General features: G+C 43.3%; 1 protein-coding gene across 1 annotated transcript in view; it reads right to left on the minus strand.

Annotated features, from left to right (window-relative positions):
• Positions 1–25,590, minus strand: part of RPP40 (ribonuclease P/MRP subunit p40) — a 699,670-nt gene that overhangs the window by 266,963 nt on the left and 407,117 nt on the right. Inside the window, exon 4 of the mRNA XM_078688048.1 lies at positions 11,427–11,522. Within this exon, the coding sequence (XP_078544174.1) occupies positions 11,427–11,522 (96 nt within the window). The remainder of the gene's footprint in view (positions 1–11,426; positions 11,523–25,590) is intronic.

The raw sequence follows: 25,590 nt of genomic DNA on the forward strand, positions 1-25,590 counted from the left end.
AGCGGGAGGGGCCTCCTGCCTGAGGCATCTCCGGGAACGTGTCTAATTGAGTGTCTATGATGGCGTTAAAGTCTCCCCCCAGAATAACCTCCCCTTCAGGAAGGGTTAGTAAAAAGTCTGCCAGTTTCGGCAGCTGTACAGAGTGGAGTGCGGGAGGAATGTATACCGAAACTAAATTAAGGAGCTGTCCCTCCCATTGTCCCTGCAGCGCAGCGAAGCATCCCTGGTCATCCGTCTTAGTTTGTAGGGGAATGAACTGGGAGGACTTGTGCAGTAGGATACCTGTACCCCTAGAGCCGGACGTGAATTCGGAGTGTATTACCATTTTATATCCCTTCCTATCCATTGCCTTGGAAGTCCCCCCTGTCAAGTGTGTTTCCTGCAACAGTGCTATCATGGGTTTCTGACGTTTCAGCGCGGTAAGGACCAGTCCCCTCTTCACCTTGTCACCCAGCCCTCGCACATTCCACGTCAGTATTTTAAGGGACAGGTCTCGTGTGCCCGGGTTAGTCCCTTCGGTAGGTGGTAGTGTGTCTTCCGCCATGTATGAGAATGGAGGTGTTAGTATAGCCGACCTGGGACCGAGCACCAAATCTATCTGTACAATCATTTACCAATTTGCATAGGGTCCTCAGAGAGGAGTTAGACCTTCTTCGCGTATATCCAAGCAGTGTTAAATCGTCCATGTGCTGCGTAATGTTCCTCGACCAAACTTGTGCATTCCAAACAACCTTAAAACATTCCCCTCCCCTATCCCCCCTCCCTGCCTCCCTGCTAAACGGACTTCCAACTGCCCGCCTCCCCAACTGAGCAGAGTGCTTATCCCATCCCAGAACCAGAGTACTTGCGTGTAGGGGGGGAGATTATCTCCCCGAGCAGGCGGCATCCCTGCCCGTCACCAGGGCTACTCAGGCCAGCGTCCAACTGCAGCCATAAAACTGTAGGTCCAGTAACACAAGACAGCGACCGCGCTCATCCGATCCATTCACTGTCATTCTGCTACTCCAGGGTCCGTGAGTCCAAGGGTCGGCGAGCCTCCTGCTCCCCCTCTATCCGATGATTGCGATCCCGTCTGACTGCCGTCTCGGAGTCCATGATGTGTTCTGTGGGTTTTGCGGGGCCGGTCTACAGTGTGCCAATCCTCCAGCCAGTCTCTGGCCGCATCTGGGGAGTCGAAGAACCATACCTTTTTATCAGCCACCACTCGGAGCCGGGCGGGGAAAAGCATTGAGTACGGCAGTTCTTTTTCCCTCAGCGTCTTTTTAACTTCAAGGAAGGTTCGTCTTCTCCGTGAGACCTCTGCCGTGTAATCTGGGAAGAAGGACACTCTAGAGTTTTGAATCTGGATGGCTGGAGCAACTCTGGCTGCCTGTAAAATGGCGTCCCGGTCTCTAAAGTTGAAGAGTCTTGCTAGAATCGGTCTCGGTGGGCCTCCAATCCTCGGTTTTCCCCCTGGAACCCGGTGCGCCCTTTCCACCGAAAAGAAATGGGAAAGTCCTTTGGGCTGAAGCTGGTTCTTTATCAAATCCTCCACATATAGGTCCATCGCCCCTGTGGTGTCCGACTCCGGAACCCCTAGGATTCGGACGTTGTTCCTGCGGGAGCGTCCTTCCTGGTCGTCAAGCTTGTCTTTAAGTAGTTTGTTGTCCGCCTGTAGTTTACTCATTGCGATTTGCAGCTCCGAGACGTCCTCCACCAAGGACTTGGCCACTACTTCAACTTGTTTCACCCTCTCATTCATCTTCTGGAGGTCCGCACGTATCAAAGTGACTTCCGTCGCCGTCGTCCCTACTGTTTCCTGCACCCGAGCCAAGGCCGCTAGTACATCATCCAGGGTAGCCTTCTTCATCCCTTCCGTATCCGCCATCTTCCCCGTAGGCTTGCGCTGGTCTTGGGGGGGGGGGGAGGGTTTGTTTTTCAAAGGCGAATTTTTCCAACTTAGCCTGAGTTGAGGCGTGTCTGGGGCCCCTGTTCGACATGCTGTCCCACCCGCGATCGTGCCGTTGCGCCAGCCGGGGCGTATCACCCGGTCAGCGGAGGAGTATCACTCGTGAGTCTCGTGTGGGAGCTGTGGGTGGCAAGTGAACCAGCTGGGAGCGATACCAGTCCGTGCCGGCGCCGTGCAGTTTATTCGTGATAGGGGTGATTTCCCGCCCTCCTCCAGAGAGTAAGCGTGGTGCTATGCGTAGTCCTACGCCACCCCCAGGCCTCGTTGTCGCGTGTAGACCCCGCGAAGAGTTATCAAAGAATGGCTGGTGTAGAGTGGGTGCCTGGTGCCTGCCGCCAGTGTTTCCCGGCACGTAAACTTATCAATGTCCCAGAGCGTGCCCCGCAATTCCGCTGTGTGGTACACCTGCTTCTGGAGTAGTTAGTTAGTGCAACCGTACTGGGACGGGGAGGTGGGGGGCTTTCGCCCCTCGCGGTGTACTGGTTCAGAGGTCCCCGCACCCCGTAGAGGGAGGGTTTCGCTGGGTTCACCGCTAGTCCTTCATTCCCCCTGCGTTTCTCCTCCCCGCCGCCGCGGGTGTACCTGTACCGCTGGTCAGTGTCCGAATCCTCAGGAGCGGGCCGCGGTCCAAGATGGCGGCTCCGCCTCCCCAGCTGCGGCGCCGCCCGCGGCTCTCTGAGCTCGATGTCCTCGGTCGCACCCTCCGACACCGTCCCCCGCTGATCTGCTTCGCTGGTCGCGTCGGCCGCTCTGGTCTTGCCGGAGGTGCGGACGGGTGTCCTACACTTCCGGTGTACGCCTCCCACCGGCGCTCCACTTCCGCCCGGGCAGTGACAGACGACCACACCGCTGCTTCAAGGAGGAGAGTAGGCCTCTCTACTGAGCGTCAATCGCGGAGCCGTCGCCGTCTCCAAACTGCTTCGGAGAGTGCCGCCTGGTCGTCCAAGCCTTTCCGCCCCAGCAGAACGACAAATTTAGCGGATAATTGGTACGGATTAATGGGGGATGCCGCCTTACTGCGGGAGCTCTCCTAAGCTGCGACCGCCATCGTTGGCTGCTAGCCACGCCCCCTAGATGTATCTTTTGTTTCGATACGGTGTCTCACAAAATCCTCCTGCAGAGATTGGACAATGCTGGGATAGAGGACATGGATTGATCCTCCGACTCATTGAAAGAGGATACCCGAAGAGGCTGGTCAAGAGGGCGCGGAAAAGGGCATGGTTCAGCGATAGAGAATCCTTGCTGACACCAAAGGTGCGCCAACCACTGGAGGAAAGGATGATTTGTGTGACCACCTACTGCTGTAAAAGCAATGCAGTACGCAAGATAGTGAATAAGTACTGGAATATTGTAGCAAAGACCCTCCAGATGCCCAATCTACCAATGCATGCTTTCAGGAAAGCAAAGAGCATTAGAGACTCGGTAGTATGCTCCATGTTAGAAAGCCCGACTGCCCCCACAATACAATCAATGTGGAACCTTCCGGCCATCGTGGGAAACCATAAATGCGGAAGCTGTAAGGCCTGTCAACTGTGCCTAGAGACTGGAACAGTAACACACAATGGTCTGTCCGTGCCCTTGAAAACCTTCACAAACTGCAACACCGAAGGGGTGATTTACGCAATCTTTTGCCCCTGTGGAATGATATATATAGGCCAGACTAAACAAAAGATAAAGAACCGTGTGCTACAACATTGCAGCAGAATAAGGTGCAAAACGGTGGGAGCCCCCCTTGTAGAGCATTTCCAGGAGCACTCACATACACCTGAATCAATCAAGTGGGTGGTTATTGAGAAAATCACACTGGGCCCACGGGGTGGTAATCTCAACTCTATCCTCAATGTGCGTGAATGCAAGTGGATGCAATCTTTTGACTCTGTACAAAGGGGCCTTAATGAACTGGAAACCACTTTCTCCCAGATGGCCCTTCTAGATCCGGATTAATCCAGCTACTGAATGTCTTAATGTAGGCTGTAATGATGCCTTTGTTTTGAATACCCATACAGCATCTCATTGTCATGTACACTGTATTACACCGCGTCAATCAATACTATAGAATGATGTGTTTATGTATTGGTCCTTTACACTTGACCGAATGTACAATTTTAACAATGTTTACACATAATGAATTGAAGTCCTGGCTCTGGTGGTGTTTCACCACCTCTGTACATTTTTAACAATGTTTACACGTAATGAAGTGTTGTCCTGGATCTGGTTATGTTTCACCATCTCAGAACCGCAATGATGACACCGAGTCGTGTCGCCCCCAGTGGCTTATGTGGTTACTTCCCTGATAAAATTAGGCCACGCACAATGTTTTACTTGTGTCTCACTTGCCCTACATGGGACTTTGCAGTAAGGGCATATGTAGAAAATGGAATGCATTACGTTACTTGCCGGTCCACACTAGATCAATAAGTAACCAACCGACTTGTTCTCTCCATTTTTGACTGCACATAAGTTCCTATGCTCAGAAACAGCTCCCTAATAGCGTACAACAACTCTTTTTCCCTATCCCCTGGGCCACTCGTGGCTGATTGGCCAGAGCAGGGCGAGCCCTCCAGCAGCATTTAGCGCCGGCACCGCGCGGCGGCTCCCTTCACTGCTGACAGCCAGAGGAGAGGAAATAGACAGACAAGCGCTGCGGTTAACCAGGTGAGCCTCGGCCACATTCCCTCCTGGACTTTACCGCTCTAGGCTTACACGTCTATGAAGCGTGTTTGATCAACATCCCTGCAATGACGGAAAGTTTTACCTGCCGCGGTTGCGTTTCTTTAAATGTTACACGCATTACCATCAAGCGCGCCCCAATACACTGAGACCGGCGGAGTGAGCCAGTGCCCCCCTTGACACTGCCCTCACCGGGTCGGGCGTCCCGGGGCATCCCGGATCGTATCCTTTGGGTGTTTAGATAAATGCTGCTAATTATACACGGCCGCACCGCGCGTGTCTTAAACCATTCCCCTCTCGCTTTGGGTCCTTTAACAATGATCTATCCAAAGGACTTTCACTCCATACGCGGGAAACTGCGCCTTTTATTAAGCCTATCTCTGGGACGTTGGGTGCTTTAATGTTGTTCCACGCATAGTACTGAGACCCACTTTTTCCCTCAAGAGTCATATGGCCCTTTTTCCATACTAACCGCGCTCATTATGAAACTATCCCCTGTGACTTTTTGGCGCGCCCAAACAGATTAACTCCTTTTACTAAGTGTGGTGCCCTACTTCTCTTGCAGAGACATACGGCGTTCCACCACGGACCGGCTGGTCCAGTGTATAACAATTCCACGCATTTGAACGAAAAGCTCCCAGTAAGTTCTCTCCCTTTTACATTTGGTTATAGTGTTACTCTGGTGTTTCATCCCAGGTGGGCCAGCCCACTGTACTTATACCGCTTTACTTAATTACAGACTTCTCGCACCAGAAAGGAACCTTGGAAGGTCCCCAGGCTGCAGGCCCAAACGGGCCTCATGCGAAGTAGGTAACGCTTCACCCAATTTCGAGTGCATTAATTACTTTATAGGAGTATGAGATACATTCATCACTTTCGCATTATTTATAGGCGCTCCTGTTATACCCCTACGTCCTGATGAAGACCCCATCCTGAGGTTCTGAATCACCCGTACCTGTCAGGGGTCGAAACGTCGACTATTGTTACTGTTCACTGTTCCAAACATAAGACTAAATAATGTATAACTACGGAACCTATGTTTGAGATTGTTTTTGGAACCTTTAGATCTGTATATAGGCTGTAAAGGCTTTTTCATTCTTCACTGTGATTTTAACTCAGTCACACCACCTTTACCCGGTCCCCACCTTCACCCCCACTTACCCATCCCTTCTAAATACCCTTTCTCTATGCACCTTGAGCGCATTGACACACTTTTGAATTCACTTATTATATAGAAATGTGCTGTCTCTAAGCTTATATTGTCAATGCATTAATTGCAATATTATCCTACCATTGAGGATCAAATTTATGCAGTTCATAATTATAAAATGTGCTAAATAAATATGCACTGAACATATTGACCAGTTTTTTCGTCTGTTGAGCTACATTGGTGCCTTTGATAGAATGAAAGTATTTCATCTAGAAGAATAAGTGCTATTTTGAGATTATTCCTATTGTTTATATCAGACTCCGACCATCTATACATGTACCGGGATAGAGGACACAGCGTGGAATTGACTTTGTTTCAAACTATCAGACAGTCATCAAGCGTTTTTTTTTTTTGCTGTTCACCTCACCGTTTCGAGAATTGCACTGTGGGGTCCTCCATGGCTCTGTGTTCAGCCCAGCGTTGTTTAACATATATATGGACTAAGCTCGCTCCTCCCAAACACAGTGGAGCACCTCAACCACGGAACTCACCTTGCTCTACCATTCCAACTTGACGCACACTTGGGCCGGCTGGCTCCCTTGAAACTAAAAAAACCCAGAAGCATCCCCTCTAGGTCCTGGTTCACCACAGACATAAATGAGGAAAGAAGACACCTCAGAACCCTAGAAAGAACCTGGAGGAATAACCCCTCCTCCCTCCATCGGGATCAACTCAAGGCAGCACGCAGACACTAATATAAACACATCAAGAGCATAAAGACAACCTTCTTCTGTTCCGCTTTAGACAATGCTAAAAACCGCCCCAAAGAACTCTTCAACATCATCAGGAGCCAAACATCCAATCCAGTGACAGCCAACATGGTGGCGTCGAAAACCCACTGTGACAACTTTGCAAGCTTTTTCAATGAAAAAATCGCCAAAATTGATCGATCGCTCAGCACTAAGCCCTTCTCCCCCACGCAGATCCCGATTCCAGCAACAAATTGCAACACCCCACTGATCACGTCTATCCGTTGGTCATCCTTACGCCCTGTCCAGGATGAAGCGATAAGCAATCTAATTGCCTCCGCTAAACCCTCGTCCCACTCCCTCGATCAGCTACCCTCGAGACTGTCTAAAGACCTGAAGCTTATACTAGCCCCAATTTGGTGCAAGATTGTCAACCGATCTTTGAGAGAGGGAACCATTCCAGACTGCCTCAAAGTAGGACAAGTCACGCCGCAACAAAAAAAAACTAGCCTTAAACCCTAAGGACATGAACAACTTTAGACCGGTATCAGAAAAAGAAAGCTGCGGCTGACTAAAGTTCGCACTCAAATTTCATAGTAGAAAGTATTTTGATGATCGTGCAAATCACATCCGGGGCTAGCCGCACAGAAGCTCCGCTGCCAAGGCAGATACCAAATTGTGTGAATGAAGGATGGTGCACCAAAAAAACTGGTCCGTAACAGCAACAAATACGTGCGTAGGAGTGACAATTTGACCTCCTTATGACCATCTATAACTGATGGTTTATTCTAGCCCTGACGAAGTCCCCTTGGGGACGAAACGCATTGGCTGAGGCCTTTTTAATATTTAAAATAAAGGAACTTTTTCTAAATTACTTTGCTGTTACGGACCAGTTTTTTCGGTGCACTGTCCTTCATTCACACAACTTTAGACCAGTATCGAACCTTCCTCTGTTATCCAAAATTCTTGAAAGATGTGTTCTGTCACAGTTAACCCAGCACCTAGAGAACACCAAACTACTAGACCCACGCCAATCAGAATTCAGAAAGGGCTGCAGCAGCGAAACTGCAATCCTAAATGTCCTAGATGATCTGCACATGTCACTCGACTCTGACCAATGTAGCCTTCTCATCCTCTTAGACCTCTCTGCCGCGTTCGATACAGTTGATCATACCCTGCTACTCAAAGTCCTCCAGGAGAGAGCGGGTATTGAAAAGACGGTTCTAAAATGGTTCTCCTCTTTCTTCAACAACCGCACACAAAGAATAAAAATCAACAGCTTTGAGTCGGACCCCCTCCCCGTTATTAGAGGTGTTCCACAAGGGTCAGTACTCTCCCCACAACTTTTCAACATCTACATGGAACCCCTGACCTCACTTCTAAGGAACTCCAACTTCCCCTTCCACCTCTACGCGGACGACACACAACTTTATCTGGAAACCACATTGATCGCAGACATTCACAGACTGAATGTTACACTCATTGAGGTCCAACATTGGTTCTCATCCAACCACCTCAAACTCAACCAAGAGAAAACTGAAGTGCTCGTCATCTCGAATAGAGGTGAAAACCCCCAAATAGTAGAATGGCTCAAAGCCTTAACCGCCCTCAATGGTGCCCTTGCACCAATGGACTCGGTGAAATCCCTAGGGATTACTCTAGACCCCAAACTGGACATGAAAAAACACATCTCAAAAACCGCAAAAAGTGTGTTCCTTAACCTGAAACTTCTCTACAAAATAAAACCCTTCCTCCCCCCGAAAGATCTGAAACAGGCCACTCAGGCACTGGTGCTCTCCAGAATTGACTATGGTATCGAAGCACTGACCGGAACAGCTAAATCTCACCTAGGGCCTCTTACCACTACCCTCAACGCCGCAGTAAGAATGGTCACAGGAACAAAGAAATACGAGCAGATCTCACCGGCACTCAAGGAACTGAAGTGGCTCCCTATCGACCAACGAGCCAGCTTCCGTACAGCTTGCCTCACGCACAAAGCCTTGCACACAGGCAAACCAGAATATCTGGCCACCAAACTCAAAAGGGCCGGTCAGTCTAGGAACCTCAGAAGTTCCAACACGCTCCTACTCATCCCACTGAAATCACGGAAACACAAAACCTCAAATAAATCCTTAGCGGGAAATGCTCCCAGGATCTGGAACTTCATCCGCACATATCAAAATGACCACCTCCTTCCCGAAATTCAAGATTCTACTCAAAGCCCTCTTCCTCGAGCGCTCTCGATCGTAACGAGAAACCCACGATTGACTGGGAAGGACTGCTATTTCCCCTTCTCGATATCCCAGAGCCGGAAGATACGCTCTTGAACTCCGTTCCATATTGCTTTCAAGTTGGTGATATGCAGACTATTATTTCCCTTTTATGCTCTTTGCTCTTGTTTATCGCCCACATTTTCTGGTTCATAACTGTATTTGCTGTGAAGCGCTCCGATACCCCCGTGTCCAGCTAGCGCTATACAAAACTTCAATAAATAAAAAATAAAACAAAATGGCCCCTCTAGCGCCTATCGTCCAAAGGTGGGGCTTTAATGTTGCTACTTACATAGATGACACAGCTTATGCTGTTGTTCCAAAAGATTGATGACACCTTGATTGATTATTTTCATGGTTTTCTATCTGCAATTGCCAGTTGAATGCACTGTAATTGTCTTAAACTGAATTAACTTAAATCAGAAATCCTAGTCTTTGGTGCATCCTCCCCATTTAATTCTATGAGACTTTGGCCCCCAACCCCTATCTCAGTTGCTAAGAATCAGTCGAATTAATTGGACATGGCCTTAGCTTTTAGACCTCAGCTCCAGGCTACGTACCGCCACCTGTTTCTCACTTCTCAAAGACCATGTAATATTTGCTACCCTTTCTCTACCCAGAAACACACTGTGAACACCATAATTACTTCTAGATTGGACTACACCAATGTACTCTATCTTGGAGCCCCTCAGGAATTGGTTAATCGGTTACAGCGAGTTCAGAATGCAGATGCTCGCCTTGTCATCAAACATCTATAAAAGGCAGCCTATCCGGCAAGATCTGAAATGACTGAATTGGTTAACGGGCAAGTTGGGAATTACATTTAAAGCACTTATAATTACTCAGAGGGCTTATCATTATAACGGCCCTTGCTATCTTCCAGAATTTTTTTATTAAATATCTTCCTGTTAGGGCATTTCGTTCTGTCAATCAAACTCTGTTATGCATTCCTAAAGTGCATAAAGCTAGAGCGGGGAGCAGATTGTTTTCCTTCCTGGCACCTTGCCTCTGGAGTTCTTTAACGGTTTAGCTCCGCTCTGTCCCCAAGGAAAGTTTGTTTAAGGCTCAATTTAAGACTTTCTTGTTTCAAGAGATGCAATTTAGTCCTGCTCTGCATTTCCGTACAACACCAGGGTGCTTCTTGTGAAGGAAGCGTTCTGCTCCATAAATTTATTTTCATTCATTCATACATTTCTCCACCTGAAAATTTCATTAGCTTTTTTGTTTCAAATCTGTTTATTTAAATTATGGCAAACAAAGAGAATCAAGCAAAACCAAAGGGGGTGATGGGCGGAGTGTTGAACATTGCAAGCACTCACCCCCAGTCAACTGATCTTGGTTTAATCAACCAGGTTGAAAATATGCAATCTTGGAGAGGCTATAGAGTCACATACAAGCTCTAATAACAGCAGTACAGTACATCAATAAGTACATGTAGGACGTAGACAAAACCATGCTTTGTATGTCAAGTAGTGATAGTGAAAGATTCGCTGCACTAGAGGCAGGAGCAGTGTGAAACAATCTCTAGCGAAGCTATTTTAAGAATCTTCACTTGCCATGTAGGGGTAAAGCGAAGAGCCCAATCGCACTATTCACTAGCTTTTAACAGGTGAAATTGGAGGGCGGGGAAACATTGGGAATGCTGCTTTTTCATATTTCTTAAAATGCCATTTTAGGCTGGGAGCTCTATCCCGCTGAATTTGGAAGTATACCTACCTTGTGAAGGGACCCTAAGAAACAAAACATACAAGACCCAGCACAACAATTTACAAAGATCATCACATATACATTGGACGCAGCAAAGATTAGAAATATATGGTTGATTATAACCATGCTTGCAGCAGCACAACTCGATAAACTGGCACAATCTAATACAAAACACATTAGACCAAAATCCCAGGACACATCCACACATTTTTTTATAAGCCAGCAGTGGACTATCATGATTTGTTACCTCACTTGCGTACTACAGATCCCTAAAATGGCTATGGCGCACCCAACAAATTATGTAGGATCTCTGCCACATCCATCAAAATCTATAAATCACTGACATACCAATGATGAAGTCATGCTCACTGGAAAAAGTGAAATAACCACAAATACATCATGGGTGATACAACTTCTCAACTCACATCAGACTCCAATGCGTGATGGAATTATCATAAAAAAGGCTGAAAGTTACTAGGACTTAGTACTACAAAGCCAGGCTACTACAGGAATGTGTCATACAAATAACTGACTATAAGTTAACGTAATATTCAATTTTATCAACAAGGTAGTTCAGGCATCTACTCTCATGTATCCTCATCTCAAGGATACAATGTACATCCTTATCCTTAATCTCCTCATTGAGGACAAGTGACAGTCACAAATCCTATTCACAGGTGGTGCCACACCTTATTAGGAGAGAGAAGAAAGACAAACGTGCATCAAATTCAGCTACATGAGCAAAACTATTCAGTTCCTTTTCAAATGGATCTTGGACAATTGTAGTCAGTTATTTGGAAGGTTGCAGCATTTAAGGGGATCCTTGCAGAAAAGAATTTAATACAACAAATAAGTAAAATCTGCAACTTGGAAGCAACATTAGCATAGGAGCTAAAGCAAAAGAAAAAAATACTGAAGTGCATAATACTTACCATATTTCATCGGAGTTTTCCCAGCATAATGAGACCGAACACCCTCTAATCCAAGCTCTTCAAAAGTGTCCTTGTCCACAGACAGGATGAGTTTCCCTAAAAGAATAAATGTTAGAATGATGGCCTTATTTCTCAAACACCGTTCAATGTATAGCAGTGAATGCAAACTCAGTCAATAACTTAAACTACAAGGAGGGGGCTGGGTAGATGTTTCCATCCAGTTCAGGGCTATATCTGCAATAAAGAAGTCAACTATTCAGCATTCGAGGATGCCAATCTGAGTTTAAATATACACTAGAATGCATCTTCAAAGTAAGAAGGGCCAATTAAGTAGATTTGGCTTAAGTTAGATCAGTATTTTGTACATGGAAGAAGAGGATTTAAAACCTTTAAATGGAAAGACAACACATTGGTATTACGTGATTTATTTATATCTCATTGCCAAATAAGGAAGAAAAATTACTTACCTAGTAGCTCATAAACATAGACAACGTGCCAGAGTTCTCTAGAGATTCTCATTTAGCATCGACTAATACAAACTAGTGCTACCTTGTTTACGGAGCAGGGATGGATTTGATGAGTTTTTTAAAAAAGGGGCCGGAGTGAGCTGGAAGGCTATGTATACATTGTCATCCCAAATGTTTTAGCTGGTGCATGTAGAGCTTGAACATGTCCATCAATTACCTATTCAGATACATCTGAGAACTAAATCTAGAGAATGTGACATATTTTGCCAGCATATCAACAGGCTTGAAGGTTAGTTGGGGAAAGAAGATGGATGCTCAAAATAAGGAGAGGATCAATGATTAAGGCGCCTGGAATTACTGGAAACACATATTTGGCCCATTCAGTCATGCAGTTTGTCTCCCTTTCTAACTAATGTACATCAATGGCAAAGCAGATCAAACTGGCTGTCCTAAAAGCGCCATTACAAATAATCCTTCAAATAAAAAAGGTTACAAGGAATAAAGAAGATCTACTCTGGAAATGTCATCTAGTTAGTAATCCTGATCAACATCTCCTTTATGTTCCCATGCCTGTGGATAGTGAATGCCACCCCCACACATCCGACTGAATAAAAAGAGACATCCTCAGTGAGGAGTCTCCTCTGCTCCTCATAGCAGTAAAAGATACATGAAGCAAACCGATGAGCAATTGAAGCCAAAGAAATTGTGTTTGCCTAGATCATTAGCACCAAAATAAACAAGACATGGATAGAGTATAATTACCTTGTTTAAGGCAGAAATTCAGATCTCGGCTCAAATAGAGAGTGCGAATACTAATCAGATGCACTCAAATATTACCTAGGAAAACCAACGTGAACTGGTTGACACAGAAATGTGATCAACCTATTGGTGATAAAGTAAAGATTCTTTGACAGAACCTAATATATCTCTGTAAAAAAATAAATGGTTTTGAAGGATAAAGAGTCCCGCCTCTTACAGCAAGTCGACATAAAGGTTCAAACATTGTTAGGTTACTTTTGTTATGACTGCAAAAATCTGATATTAATCACTGTCGGACCCTGTTCAGGGGCCACTGAACAGGCGAACGCTACTGGGCCACAACTGTGGAGGTTGGGGTGGTTTGCATCTGATGTCCTGGGGTCGATCCTACTATGTCCTGCAAAGTGGGCCAAGTACACCCTTTCCAAACTTGATTCTCAGATTATTGAGGGAGAGCAGTCAAAGACTTTTCAGGGAGGGAGAGTGGGGCAGAGACCTGGAACTGAAACACTCAACAGACACAGTTACTTATTGTCAGGCCTATTTTTTCTCTTTGTAAAAAAGACTTATATAGTATAACAAAACGAAATCTCACACATTAAGGTATTAAGCTACACGGTACTGCAATCACTCACATCTAAGGGACTAGAGCCCTGTACAACATTCCTCACACCATCTACAGCGCCCCTTCACAAAACATATGTTGCCCACAATGCCTTCAGTGCAAAATTAGAGATGACAGGACACAAGAAGAAGCAGGCACAGGTGCTAGCTCACTATCAGGCTATACAAGCAACCTCCACATTGGGAACCTATTGGATCTTTACAAGTTCAAGATACAGTCTTTGAGTTCAGGTCCAGGGTTAGCTGTTCGCTGTGATGCAGCTCAGTGAAGAAATTGATGGTATGCTCTTCGCAGTTGGTATGTCAGCATTTTCATCAGCAAGTGTTGGACCGAGGGCAGCGGCACTGCATCTTAGATCTTGCTGCTGGGAAAGAACAGCAGAGCAGCCTTTTTCAGCAGTCACTGTCTTTGCTACATGGGTGTGCGGGGGCAACACTTCCTAATAAGGAAGACCCCCTCACTTTACATACTCCAACCGTTCGCTTTCCATATAGGAACAGCCACCCCCTTTAGTTCATGTTCTTAATTCTATTAAGGAGCATGGTTGCTGGACCTTGAATTGCTCCTTGTCCCCCCTATTGTGATTAACATAGTAATAACAATATATATTTTTAGCAATAAACATGCGTGCAAATTCTCCACTGTGGAAAACTGTGCACAAAGGGAATAGGATTCCTTAAAAAAAAAAAAAAGTCAAACAGCATTCCAACAAGTATGCTTGGAAATCTGCGCCTGGCATTGCTTTCCATGCGTACTACTGGAAATAATTATGAATAAAAAAAATGAATGTGGAAGTACACTCAGGCAGAGGTGTAAACCTCCACCAGTACTTTGAGTTGGTTTTTGGTGAATAAAGCAAATTGTGTTTACTACTAACTGTAATTACTACAGGGTAACGGGGAACAAATTGTGCATTATCTATAACATAAATGAGCACAAGTAGACCCAGTATGTTCAGATTAGCGAACACCAATCTACAACCGAAAAAATAAGTAAATGTCACCAAAGTCGATTCTAGTAACACAATAACTGTCAGTGATATGGGCAATGAAATTTTCATATTTGAAGTTGATACTTTTAAATTGCTACATATTTAGTCCACCTGGACTGACAAATGTCACGTTTTCGTCACCCGTGTTTTCTACAGATAGAAATTGTTTACAATTAGTATTCTGAAAAGACTGGCCTATGCCTTACTGCAATTTGCCCAAGTTCCGTCTTACTAATTGGTGTGGTTTGCGTTGCTTTATTCTTTCAGCATAAGATATTTAAAGTTAAAGCAGACGGTCCAAGCTTCGTGTACACCATGCACAACATGAAAAGCTTGGAGAACTTCCATTATATTAAAAATCAATGCAACAGTACATAAGGCATGCTAGTCTGTAACAAACAGTTCCTATTTATTATGTATGTGTTTTGTTTCTCTCTCTTTAATTAAGAACATTCTACCCTCAAGTGAGTGGAACGCTCTCAAAACCGTATTGCCCTTCAGCATCAGACTATACAAGTTATTAAGGCCCTCTCCAGCAGCATAGGCCTATAACTAAGGTTCAGGGCCTTTACATTTTAGCTCGAGGCAAATGGGCAATAATTCATTTGTATTTATAAAGTGTAGTCCTCGGCCTAAACCGTATCTTGGCTCTTAAAACGGAGTATGCTACCAGCTAGTAGTAAATCAAACTCAGCAGAATAGCCCGCTCTTAGCAGCCCTCCAAAAAGGTAATAAACTCCTCCATACTAGTGTGTAGTGGGAACTAGTTCTAGAGCTTGAGGACAAATACTGAAAGATTTCGGTCACCTTGGCATTAACACTTGGTTTGGGGACTACAAGGCATTGATCTTTTGGCAGGAGAAATTGGTAAGAGGACATTTTCTTCGCTAAGAAATATAGTCATCCTTTGTGCACTAAAATATTAGTTTCAAAATTTTGAAAGCTACCATGGGTTTCCAAGGTAGCCCGCGAATATATCTAGGATTGGACATATGCAACTGCTATGCAGACGAAATGTCAGGTGATGTTTAGCGTTTTGCAACAAAATACAGTCAAATTAGTTGTGTTTACTGGGCTGACAATCTCTCCATCTATGTTTGCTCTCTGCACACCCGCAACTAGGACACTATCAGATCAGATTAGAGGTGAAGAAGTACAAAAAGAAAAAAACAGGTAGCAGACCTTCTCAATCGATGTACCTAGGATCTGGAATGGCATCCCGGCATCTATCAGGACGGCCCAAACTCTACTCTAATTTGGAAAACAGCTTTAGACTTAATTCATTAAAGACAACTGCACAATGAGGGTGCAAAACAGTCCAATCATGCTTAGAAACCAACTACCCTTCTAATTAAACACTGTCTGCGTCTCCACTGAAGATTCAATTCATTAAAGAACACTGCACAATGAAGGTGTAACAGTCTACTTTCGTCCTTCAAAGCCAGCTATCCCTCCAATTACACACCGACTGTGTCTCCGTCTTGGGCCCTGCAAAGGGGCCCTGCTGCCTTCTCGCTAGGTCTTCACATATAATAATACCACATACATACATGCAATTATTGTAGGACACCAAACGAAGCATTATTATGTCTAGTTTGGAATTAATGAGCACCCCACCACTAATTTGGGGGCTTCTGGGTGAAGGAAATATTTTTGTTTTATCAAACTGAAACATCTTGAACAAGCCATCGATGACAATGACGTCACCGTGAGGTGTGAGGCTCATGCCTCTATCCAAGGCAGCCCCACACTTTACCTAGTCAGCAAAAAATTAGAGCGCTCCAAGAGGGATCGGGTGGTTTGGGTAACCACTGACTTGATTCTGCCCACTCTTTTTTTCTGGCCAAGAGGAGAGGCCTGCTAATCGCTTTGACTTGATCTGCAACAATAAGATGTGTGCCGAGTCACCAAAGAGGAGAGAAATGTCAGAAAGTTTCCTGAAAGATGGTTTAGACTTTCCTTCATTCGACTTTAAATCATGTGGTACAACAAACAGAGTTAGGCAGTAACAGAGAACTGGTTATAGCTAATTTGCGGACCTACAGGATATCAGCAGTGTATCAGAAGCATATAAATAACACAACTGACCATACAATTCTAACAGAAATCTAAGAAGTCCCAAAATATCGTGCTTGTATGTTTATAATAGACTTAATGTGTTTCGGAATATGTTTGAAACATTTGGTAAATACCAAAAAACCCTCAGCGACAGGTAAAGTATAAACGAAAAGCTAAGGCGACTGACTGGGATGTGTAGCAGAGAATATTAATTCACCATTAAAATCTACATGCCATAAAGCCTTGTTTTTGTCAGGGGCTTTTATGACCGAACAAAAGCACAAAGCAGAAGCTGAGGTATGCGCATTATCTCTGGCAAATATATCCAATTTTATCTTCAAAGCAAATTCTCTTTAAACACGTTTCTGTTGTCCAAAGACAGGCCTCTCATAGCGATTCTAACAATAACGGGTGCATTTTCCTCCCTTTCGATCTGATTGAAATTATCACGCTTTGTGAGTAATGAAGCCCGATGAGTGGAAGCTCAGTTATACGTGGTGAGTACAAACATAAAACAGGAAAAATCTACAATCATGTGCAATGGAAAATCAACCATTTCTGGATTCACCTTTTTTTTTTTTTTTTTTTAAATCAGCGGGCATCAAAAACAGTGCGAAGATGGGCAGCAGCATAGGCAAGTGGGCCACAAATCCTTGCAAAACTGCTAGCCCACATATCCTCTTACAGAAAGTATGTGTCGGAATGGATGGGCTGGACCGAAGCCAGGGACAGCACCATTCTATGAGACGACCCAGCAGCCAATCAGGGGGATCTGAATAAATGAAAGAGTTCAACTTGGCTGAAAAGCTTCCAAGTAAAACTGCTGAAACAGCCTGCTGTTTCAGCATTTCTGACCGGCTGCTATTCAACAAATTAGAATAAGTGTGTTTACGCTACTCTGAATGGCTACTTTAGATCTAATCATATTATCCGGGGTAGCATGGCTCACCCATTTGGAGTTTTAAGAAAAGAGAGAAGACCCCACGTGTTCCAGGGAACAGGGTACTGAAGACAAGGAAAGTCAAAGGAAAATCCCTGGAGAAACTGCTTCGCTATTGGGCTAAAGGTGCTACCTACTTCCCATTCGTCCAACACACATTATTCAAGAAGAACCGTTCAGTTAAAGTTTCCACACTAGAATGTAACGTTTACAATCTTTTATTTAAAAAAAAAAAATTTGGGATGAACAAATATCCTATACACGTCAGTTTAAGATTTCAGCAAAAAAGGTTTTCTAAATAAAACAATAATTTAAAAAAAACATTGTACATTTTACTTCATAACATTTGAACAATATTGTCCACAAAATATCATACACTAAAATAAAAGCATTAGCAAAATCCTAATCATTTGACGAACAACACATTCCATTGATCTACAAACAACCCCCCAGAAAAAGTAGTAGCTTTCGATGTTTATGCTACAGAATTGCCTGATCCAATTGCCTTCTAACTATTCAGCTGGGAGTCACAGTATCAAAAATTCATGAGTATCTGATTTTCCCTAGGCTCCACTTGGATTCTGTATTTAGTCTATTGCGTCGACGCGTTTCGGTGTTGGCCCCCTGGAAGCGGGAACACCTTCTTCAGGAAAAAACAGTTGTTTAATGGGGTTCACCGTCTTCCAAAATAGGAATCAGTCTGTATAGAAAGATAATACTTCAATGAATTTTTATCCTTAGCCTCTATCTCATCATTTTTGTACAGCGTTCCCTTCATTGTATATAGAAACGTTTCCTTTACAGTTATTGTGTAACATCTATATTTATCAATGCATGTGGCCTATTTCACAAGATTTCGGAGAAATTATATATTTGTGGTGATTTTAATTAAATCTTGGGACTTCTTTATGTATGGGGGAAGTTCTTCCCGTCCCTCCGTTACATTTCAGTGGTCACCTCGGTTATAAACTATTCATTCAACACACCTTTTTCACCTTTTTGAACTATACTAACCTCTTGATCGGAGTGTCAGGAAAGTTATATTTGCATCATAGTATGCTCTTTCTTTCTATGCCTGCTTATTGTCTGGTTAGGAGAGGACCTGGTTACAGAAATAAAGTGAGTTTTTTTTCTTATATTTGCTATATCCTTTCCTTCGTTCTATTGTATTGTATTATGTTATAATAGCATACCTTTCAGTTGTTTGGACAGGTCGGGTAGTATTGATCTTATGGTTTTTCTTATTCCTCACTGATTCCATTCCATTATGGATCTCTTGTACTGGAGTCTGCTAGGGGTATTAATAATAAAGTGTCACTACTCCCTCTGCCTTTATCCGTCACTCATTCTGTATCATGTTACCTTAGATCTTACCTTTGTAAGTTAAAACATCTGTTTCAACGAGGAATAATAGTGAACTTGAGATTGCTCCACTCTGATGAGTCCCACTTTTGTTCGAACTGGATATGTTCTGTGGGTCAATAATATTCGCAGCATTATTTTCTTTTCAGTATCATTACACCACTATTTTCTACCTATTTATTCTCAACCCTCCCTATTTGTTATTTTTCGTCGAGTTCGATGTTATCCTATTTTAAATTTATACATTATACCCCTGGGTTTTAGGGTTGCGCCATCCTCCTTGTTAAAAGCAAACAACAAGAAGTGTTATTTGTGTTTTAACTATGCAAGCCCACTATGCCAGTGCGAATATTTCATTGCACTGATTCCCGCCTCTTGCCAGTAGCGTCTGTTTACTCGACCAGGCTAGTTCAACATGGGGGCTTTATACCGCTTCCCTCATGACGTGTTATAAGCTTTCCCATCTTAATCTCCCCTACGTGATACTAGTCTCTATACGTACTGTTTTCATATAGCCTACACCCCGGCTTAGCTCAAACTCGCGGCTTTCTGCTCTCAGGTCAGGGCACTTACCTCTTGTATCGTGGGTTTTTGCTTCTGCCTCGTTTTCTCGATTTCAAATGCTGTTCGCAAAGGTCCTCCTTTTATTTAGATGTTTGATGGACCTTATTATTTTCAGCTGTTTACTCGTCCCTTGCCCATGCGTACACGGCGCTCTAGCCTAGGTCTTTTCAGTCGCCATTTTGGAACGGAGCGGTTACTGTGTCTATATGTATATTCTTATCTTTATATATACGTCCATCTATTTCAACTCTTTCCTTATTGACTATCTAGGTCATTGTTTACAATTCAGATTTGTATCTATTGTTTTCAGCTATTTACTCGTCCTTTGCGCATGCGTATACAGCGCTCTAGCCTAGGTCTTTTCGGTCGCCATTTTGGAACGGAGCGGTTACTGTGTCTATATGTATATCCTTATCTTTATATATACGTCCATCTATTTCAACTCTTTCCTTATTGACTATCTAGGTCATTGTTTACAATTCAAATTTGTATCTAGAGGTATAGGTACATCATCCCCTGGTTTTACATTTAAAAAGTCTACCTCCGCTCGGTATCTGCGACTATGGCCGCCATATTAGAGTGTGGACATACCTGATATATGTATCTAATCCCCTAGTTATTAAAGGGTAAAGGCAGCTTGCATACATTATTCTAATTTTATAGGTATCGTCACCTTAACTGGCTCCTGGGCTAGTGGTGTTGTCTTTTTTAAATCCAGAAAGGCGATCATGGACCTTCTTAAACTTCCCTTTCTCTACATTTACCCCTGATTACCAGTTAGATAAGCGTTTCCCAGTCCTCCTTCGAATTCAACCCACATGGTTTTGAATTTAATAATATACCACATTTCTTGTTGCTTCCGTCTCTTTTTACTGTCTCCCATTCTCGTCTGTTCTTTTACTTTTTCCAGGACTACCCTCCGTATATCTTTCTCACTATGTTTTTGTTCCTTCCAGTGATTCACTAATGGTGCATTTTCTTTGTTCGTTTTAATGGCCGACTTGTGTTCCCCTATTCTTAGCCTTACCTCCCTACCTGTTTCCCCAATGTACCCCCTGCCACAGGGGCACAGGATCAAATACACCACATTTTTACTTCTGCAGTTGTTCAACGTATTTATACTGTGTGTAACTGAGTTAAGAACCACTTCTTTAGTCACTAGGCATAGGTCACATGCACTGCATGTGCCGCACTTGTGGTTGCCGACTGCTCTTTCCCCTGTTATGGTTCTTTGATTTTCCACTATATCATCTCTATAGGTATGAACTAACCTTGAGCGTAAGTTCTTATTTTTTCTATAGGCATACATTGGTCGTGGAAGACTTGTCTCTGCCCCTTCGTTTAAAATTTTCCAATTATGGTTAATTATGTTCTTTATCTGGTTTGCAACGCCTGAGAACTGACTCACCATGACAATTTTTTCACTCTCTTTTTTCTTCCCTTCTTTCTTTTCAAGTAAGCTGTCCCTGTTGTAGTAATGTGCTCTTTTTAGCGAGTGGTTTATTAATTTTTTGGGATAACCTCTCTCTCTAGATTTCTGTTTAGTGGCTTCTGCATGTTTATAAAAGTCATCAATGGACGTACAGTTTCTTCTTAACCGTAAGAATTCGCCGAAGGGTATGTTATCCTTCTGGCTTTTGGGGTGGTAGCTGCTATAATGCAGTACTGTATTACGGTCTGTTTCCTTCTTATAAAGTTCCACCCTTAACTGATCTTCCTCGCTCTTAATACTAATATCAAGGAAGTTCACTTTCGTGCTACTATAGGACGCAGTGAATTTCAGGTTCTCATCTCCTAGGTTGATCCAGGCTAAGAAGTCTTTTAAACCTTCTTCTGTGCCTCACCAGATAAAGAAGACATCGTCTATAAATCGCACCCAACTTCTGATGTTCTCATAGAATGGGCTAATTTCATTGTAGATGTTTTTCTCTTCAAACATGCTTACGTTGATACAAGCCAGACTCGGTGCACAAGTTGCACCCATACTGGTGACCTTTCGCTGGATGTACAGATCTTTTCTAAACAGGAAAATATTATTCAATAGTACCATAGATACACATTTTAGGATAAATTCCTTACTCGCACCCATGATTTCTGTTTTTTCCAGAAGAGTCCTTATAACTTCGATTGTATCTCTCTGGGGTATGTTTGTATACAGTGACTCTACATCTGGAGTCACCATAAATTCCTTCTCTTCTTCAAACCTTATTCCCTCTATTTTTGCTATCATATCAGATGTATCTTTTGTATAGGACTTCTGTTCTTGTACTAATGGTTTACGGTATCTATCCGCATACTTACTCAGGGGTTCTAATAGTGAATCAATAGGAGCCACTATTGGTCTTAGCGGCGGATTCTCAAGGTTCTTATGAACTTTTGGCAGTCCATAGAACGCAGGTGTTTTGGGGTTACTTGTATACAGGAACTTAAACTTCTCATCACTGATCTCCCCATTCTCTCTGGCTGTCAGGAGAAAAGTTTCTACTTCCTTTTCCAAGACCTTTAAACTGGCTTGGGGTACCCTGGTGTACTGTAACTCATTAGATAAGAGGGACAAAACCCTCTGGTTATAGTCCTCTGTATCAAGATGATACTGAAAAGAAAATAATGCTGCGAATATTATTGACCCCCAGAACATATCCAGTTCGAACAAAAGTGGGACCCACCAGAGTGGAGCAATCTCAAGTTCACTATTATTCCTCGTTGAAACAGATGTTTTAACTTACAAAGGTAAGATCTAAGGTAACATGATACGGAATGAGTGACGGATAAAGGCAGAGGGAGTAGTGACACTTTATTATTAATACCCCTAGCAGACTCCAGTACCGGAGATCCATAATGGAATGGAATCAGTGATGAATAAGAAAAACCATAAGATCAATACTACCCGGCCTGTCCAAACAACTGAAAGGTATGCTATTATAACATAATACAATACAATAGAACGAAGAAAAGGATATAGCAAATATAAGAAAAAAAACTCACTTTATTTCTGTAACCAGGTCCTCTCCTAACCAGACAATAAGCAGGCATAGAAAGAAGGAGCATACTATGATGCAAATATAACTTTCCTGACACTCCGATCAAGAGGTTAGTATAGTTCAAAAAGGTGAAAAAGGTGTGTTGAATGAATGGTTTATAACCGAGGTGACCACTGAAATGTAACGGAGGGACGGGAAGAACTTCCCCCATACATAAAGAAGTCCCAAGATGTAATTAAAATCACCACAAATATATAATTTCTCTGAAATCTTGTGAAATAGGCCACATGCATTGATAAATATAGATGTTACAACACAATAACTGTAAAGGAAACGTTTCTATATACAATGAAGGGAACGCTGTACAAAAATGATGAGATAGTGGCTAAAGATTAAAATTTATTGAAATATTATCTTTCTATACCGACGGATTCCTATTTTGCAAGACGGTGAACCCCATTAAACAACTGTTTTGTCCTGAAGAAGGTGTTCCCGCATTCAGGGGGCCAACACCGAAACGCGTCGACGCAATAGACTCAATACAGAATCCAGGTGGAGCCTAGGGAAAATCAGATACTCATGAATTTATGATACTGTGACTCCCAGCTGAATAGTTAGAAGGCAATTGGATCAGGCAATTCTGTAGCATAAACATCGAAAGCTACTACTTTTTCTGGGGGGTTGTTTGTAGATCAATGGAATGTGTTGTTCGTTAAATGATTAGGATTTTGCTAATGCTTTTATTTTTATCTGTGTCTATAGTGTATGATATTTTGTGGACAATCTTGTTCAAATGTTATGAAGTAAAATGTACAATGTTTTTTTTTTAATTATTGTTTTATTTAGATATGTTTTCAGGAAAAACCTTTTTGCTGAAATTTTAAACTGACGTGTATAGGATATTTGTTCATCCCCCCAAAAATGTTTTAAATAAAAGATTGTAAACGTTACATTCTAGTGTGGAAACTTTAACTGAACGGTTCTTCTTGAATAATGTGTGTTGGACGAATGGGAAGTAGGTAGCACCTTTAGCCCAATAGCGAAGCAGTTTCTCCAGGGATTTTCCTTTGACTTTCCTCACCCATTTGGAGTCCAGGGAGGTGCTGAATGTTTGTTTGATCACCTTTTTACCTGTTTTGGGCACGAAGTCGGTCTTTTTTTTTTCTTGCCCAAACGTGAGTTTACTCTACTCTGAATGGCTACTTTAGATCCAATAGGATTATCCGGGGTACAACAGTAAGGGCAGATTCAGATATACTTTTAGTTCAGCAAAAGGGTTTGCCCACCCCTAATTAAAGAAAATAAAGTGATGGGTGTATTGCTTGAGATAAGGTGCCTTCCAGTTCATCACTCGTTTGCCACCAGGCCACCCCATAGTGGAATCAGCCATGTGCAAATCTACCTTGGTTCTTCTTTAGTAGGATCAGGCCCGGCCCAACTATTTGGTTAGGTCTCCACTGAACAGTAACACACGAAACCCCAGAAGGATTTAATTCTATCTAAGCCTAAGACGTAGTTTGAGTCCTAAGCCACACTGAGCACCAGAACCGTATCTGGGTATACCCATCGTTCTTAGGGTGTTGCACTGAGGAAAACAAAAAAGTAATGGGTGGAACGCTTGAATTCATCCCAGCCACTGATAATGATACTTAATGTGCCCAACATGCCACTTCAGACAAGAACCAGTAATATGCTAATCAGCCTTGGCCCTGCTCCTGCATTCCAGAGTATGCAGCCCAGAGTAAAACGCTTTGCAAATAGGCAAAGTGTACTCTCTTGGCACTTGACTCTCAGGATAGCGAGGGCAAGCTAAGTCTGCTCAGGGCAGTAGTGTGTGGGACAATAGCTCAGAGCTCAACAACCATTAAAGTAGTGTGGGTGGGGGGGCGAGAGCCCAGAGCTCAATAACCAACAGACAAAGGGATCTAGTGTCCAGCCCACTACTCGTCTTTTGAAAAGAAAGCACTTTAATCACACAAAGTTACTTACTACTACACTGTGCAATAAGGGGAATGCAACAAAATGTTTTAAAATTCTGTTCATGATCTTGAGGTTCTACGCCCTTTGGTATCCACTCCCTCCACTAACGGAGCTCCCCAGCCTGGAATACCTGACATCTAATCGCGTACACAAGACTGATTCGGCTCAGGTGCACTTCATTCAACCAACCACAAGAAGAAGGTCCACCCAACAGTTCAGTTTGCTTTGTAAAGAAGTTAATAACGTCTTAGTTCATGTGGAAGACCTCCTCCTGCCATTTAGTGTCTCTTTCACACAGAGTTTTGAAGCCCTGTGGTTGCCTTTGTCTGGGAGTTTCCGTCTAGGTAGTTGTAGCAGTGCAGCATTCCAGCTCCTGTAGCAGCAGCTTCTAAGCTGCCGGACTCCCAACTTGCTTGGAAGTTGAATACTTCGGGGATTTCAGTGTGGCAGCTCTTGTCTTCGGCAGTTGTGGCCTCCTTAGGACGGGTGTAGACGGGACACTGCCATAGCAAGTGCTGCCTCCAGGCCAATATAGACCTTATCTATGACTTTAACAGTTGTGGCCTCTGGGTCAATCGGGGTGCACATTTCAGAGTTGATGGAGTGCTAGGGCTCAGAGGCCGGTAGCACAGCACCAGTATCCCTGCCATGGTGGGATGCCAATGCCAATGTCACTCAAGACTTGATTTCTGTAGAAGGCTTGAAGTGGTTCACGACCAGGGTCTTTTAGAGAGAACAGGAGACCCATTTCCCAGGCAACTTGCTCCACTCCCAGGTTATTCCCCACACTGGACAAGGCTTCTTCTCCTGGACTGTCTCTTCTCATGCAGAGACAGGCTTACTCCAAAAGTTGGACATGTACTTTTAAGGTTTACATGTCCTGGTATTGAAAAACTCAAATTCGTTTTTCACTACTGCAAGGCCTACCTCCCTCATAGGATAACATTGGAGCTACCCTTTTACATTCAATAATCTGTAACTTACAAATGATCCAGATAACTAGTTCATGTTTAGTGTCTTTGGAATTGGAATGAAAAATCTTCTCTTTTGATAAAATCAGATTTAAAATTACAATTCTGAAAATGCCACTTTTACAATGTTTTTAGAAAAACAAGTGCCACCCCCACCAATTCTCAGTGCTCTTTACTACAAGCAAACAAATCAAAAATGAATTACAGATTTGTTTGGTATATTTATTTTTACCCTTTGCTTTAGAAATTTCAACGTATACACTCAGACGAGTTGTCCGAGAAAGACACTCAACATGTGACAACTACTAGACAATAATGCAACAAAAAAGAAGAATATACATCACAAAACTTTCAAAAAAAGATTTCAAAAGGAACACACAATTAGTATGATACACATTTCATAGTGAATGATCGTTTGGAAACATTCATCAAATTGATTGGAACATTTACTCAACCAGTAACAATA

Source organism: Lissotriton helveticus, chromosome 4_1 (assembly GCF_964261635.1).
Source record: "Lissotriton helveticus chromosome 4_1, aLisHel1.1, whole genome shotgun sequence".
Taxonomy (NCBI): Eukaryota; Metazoa; Chordata; class Amphibia; order Caudata; family Salamandridae; genus Lissotriton; species Lissotriton helveticus.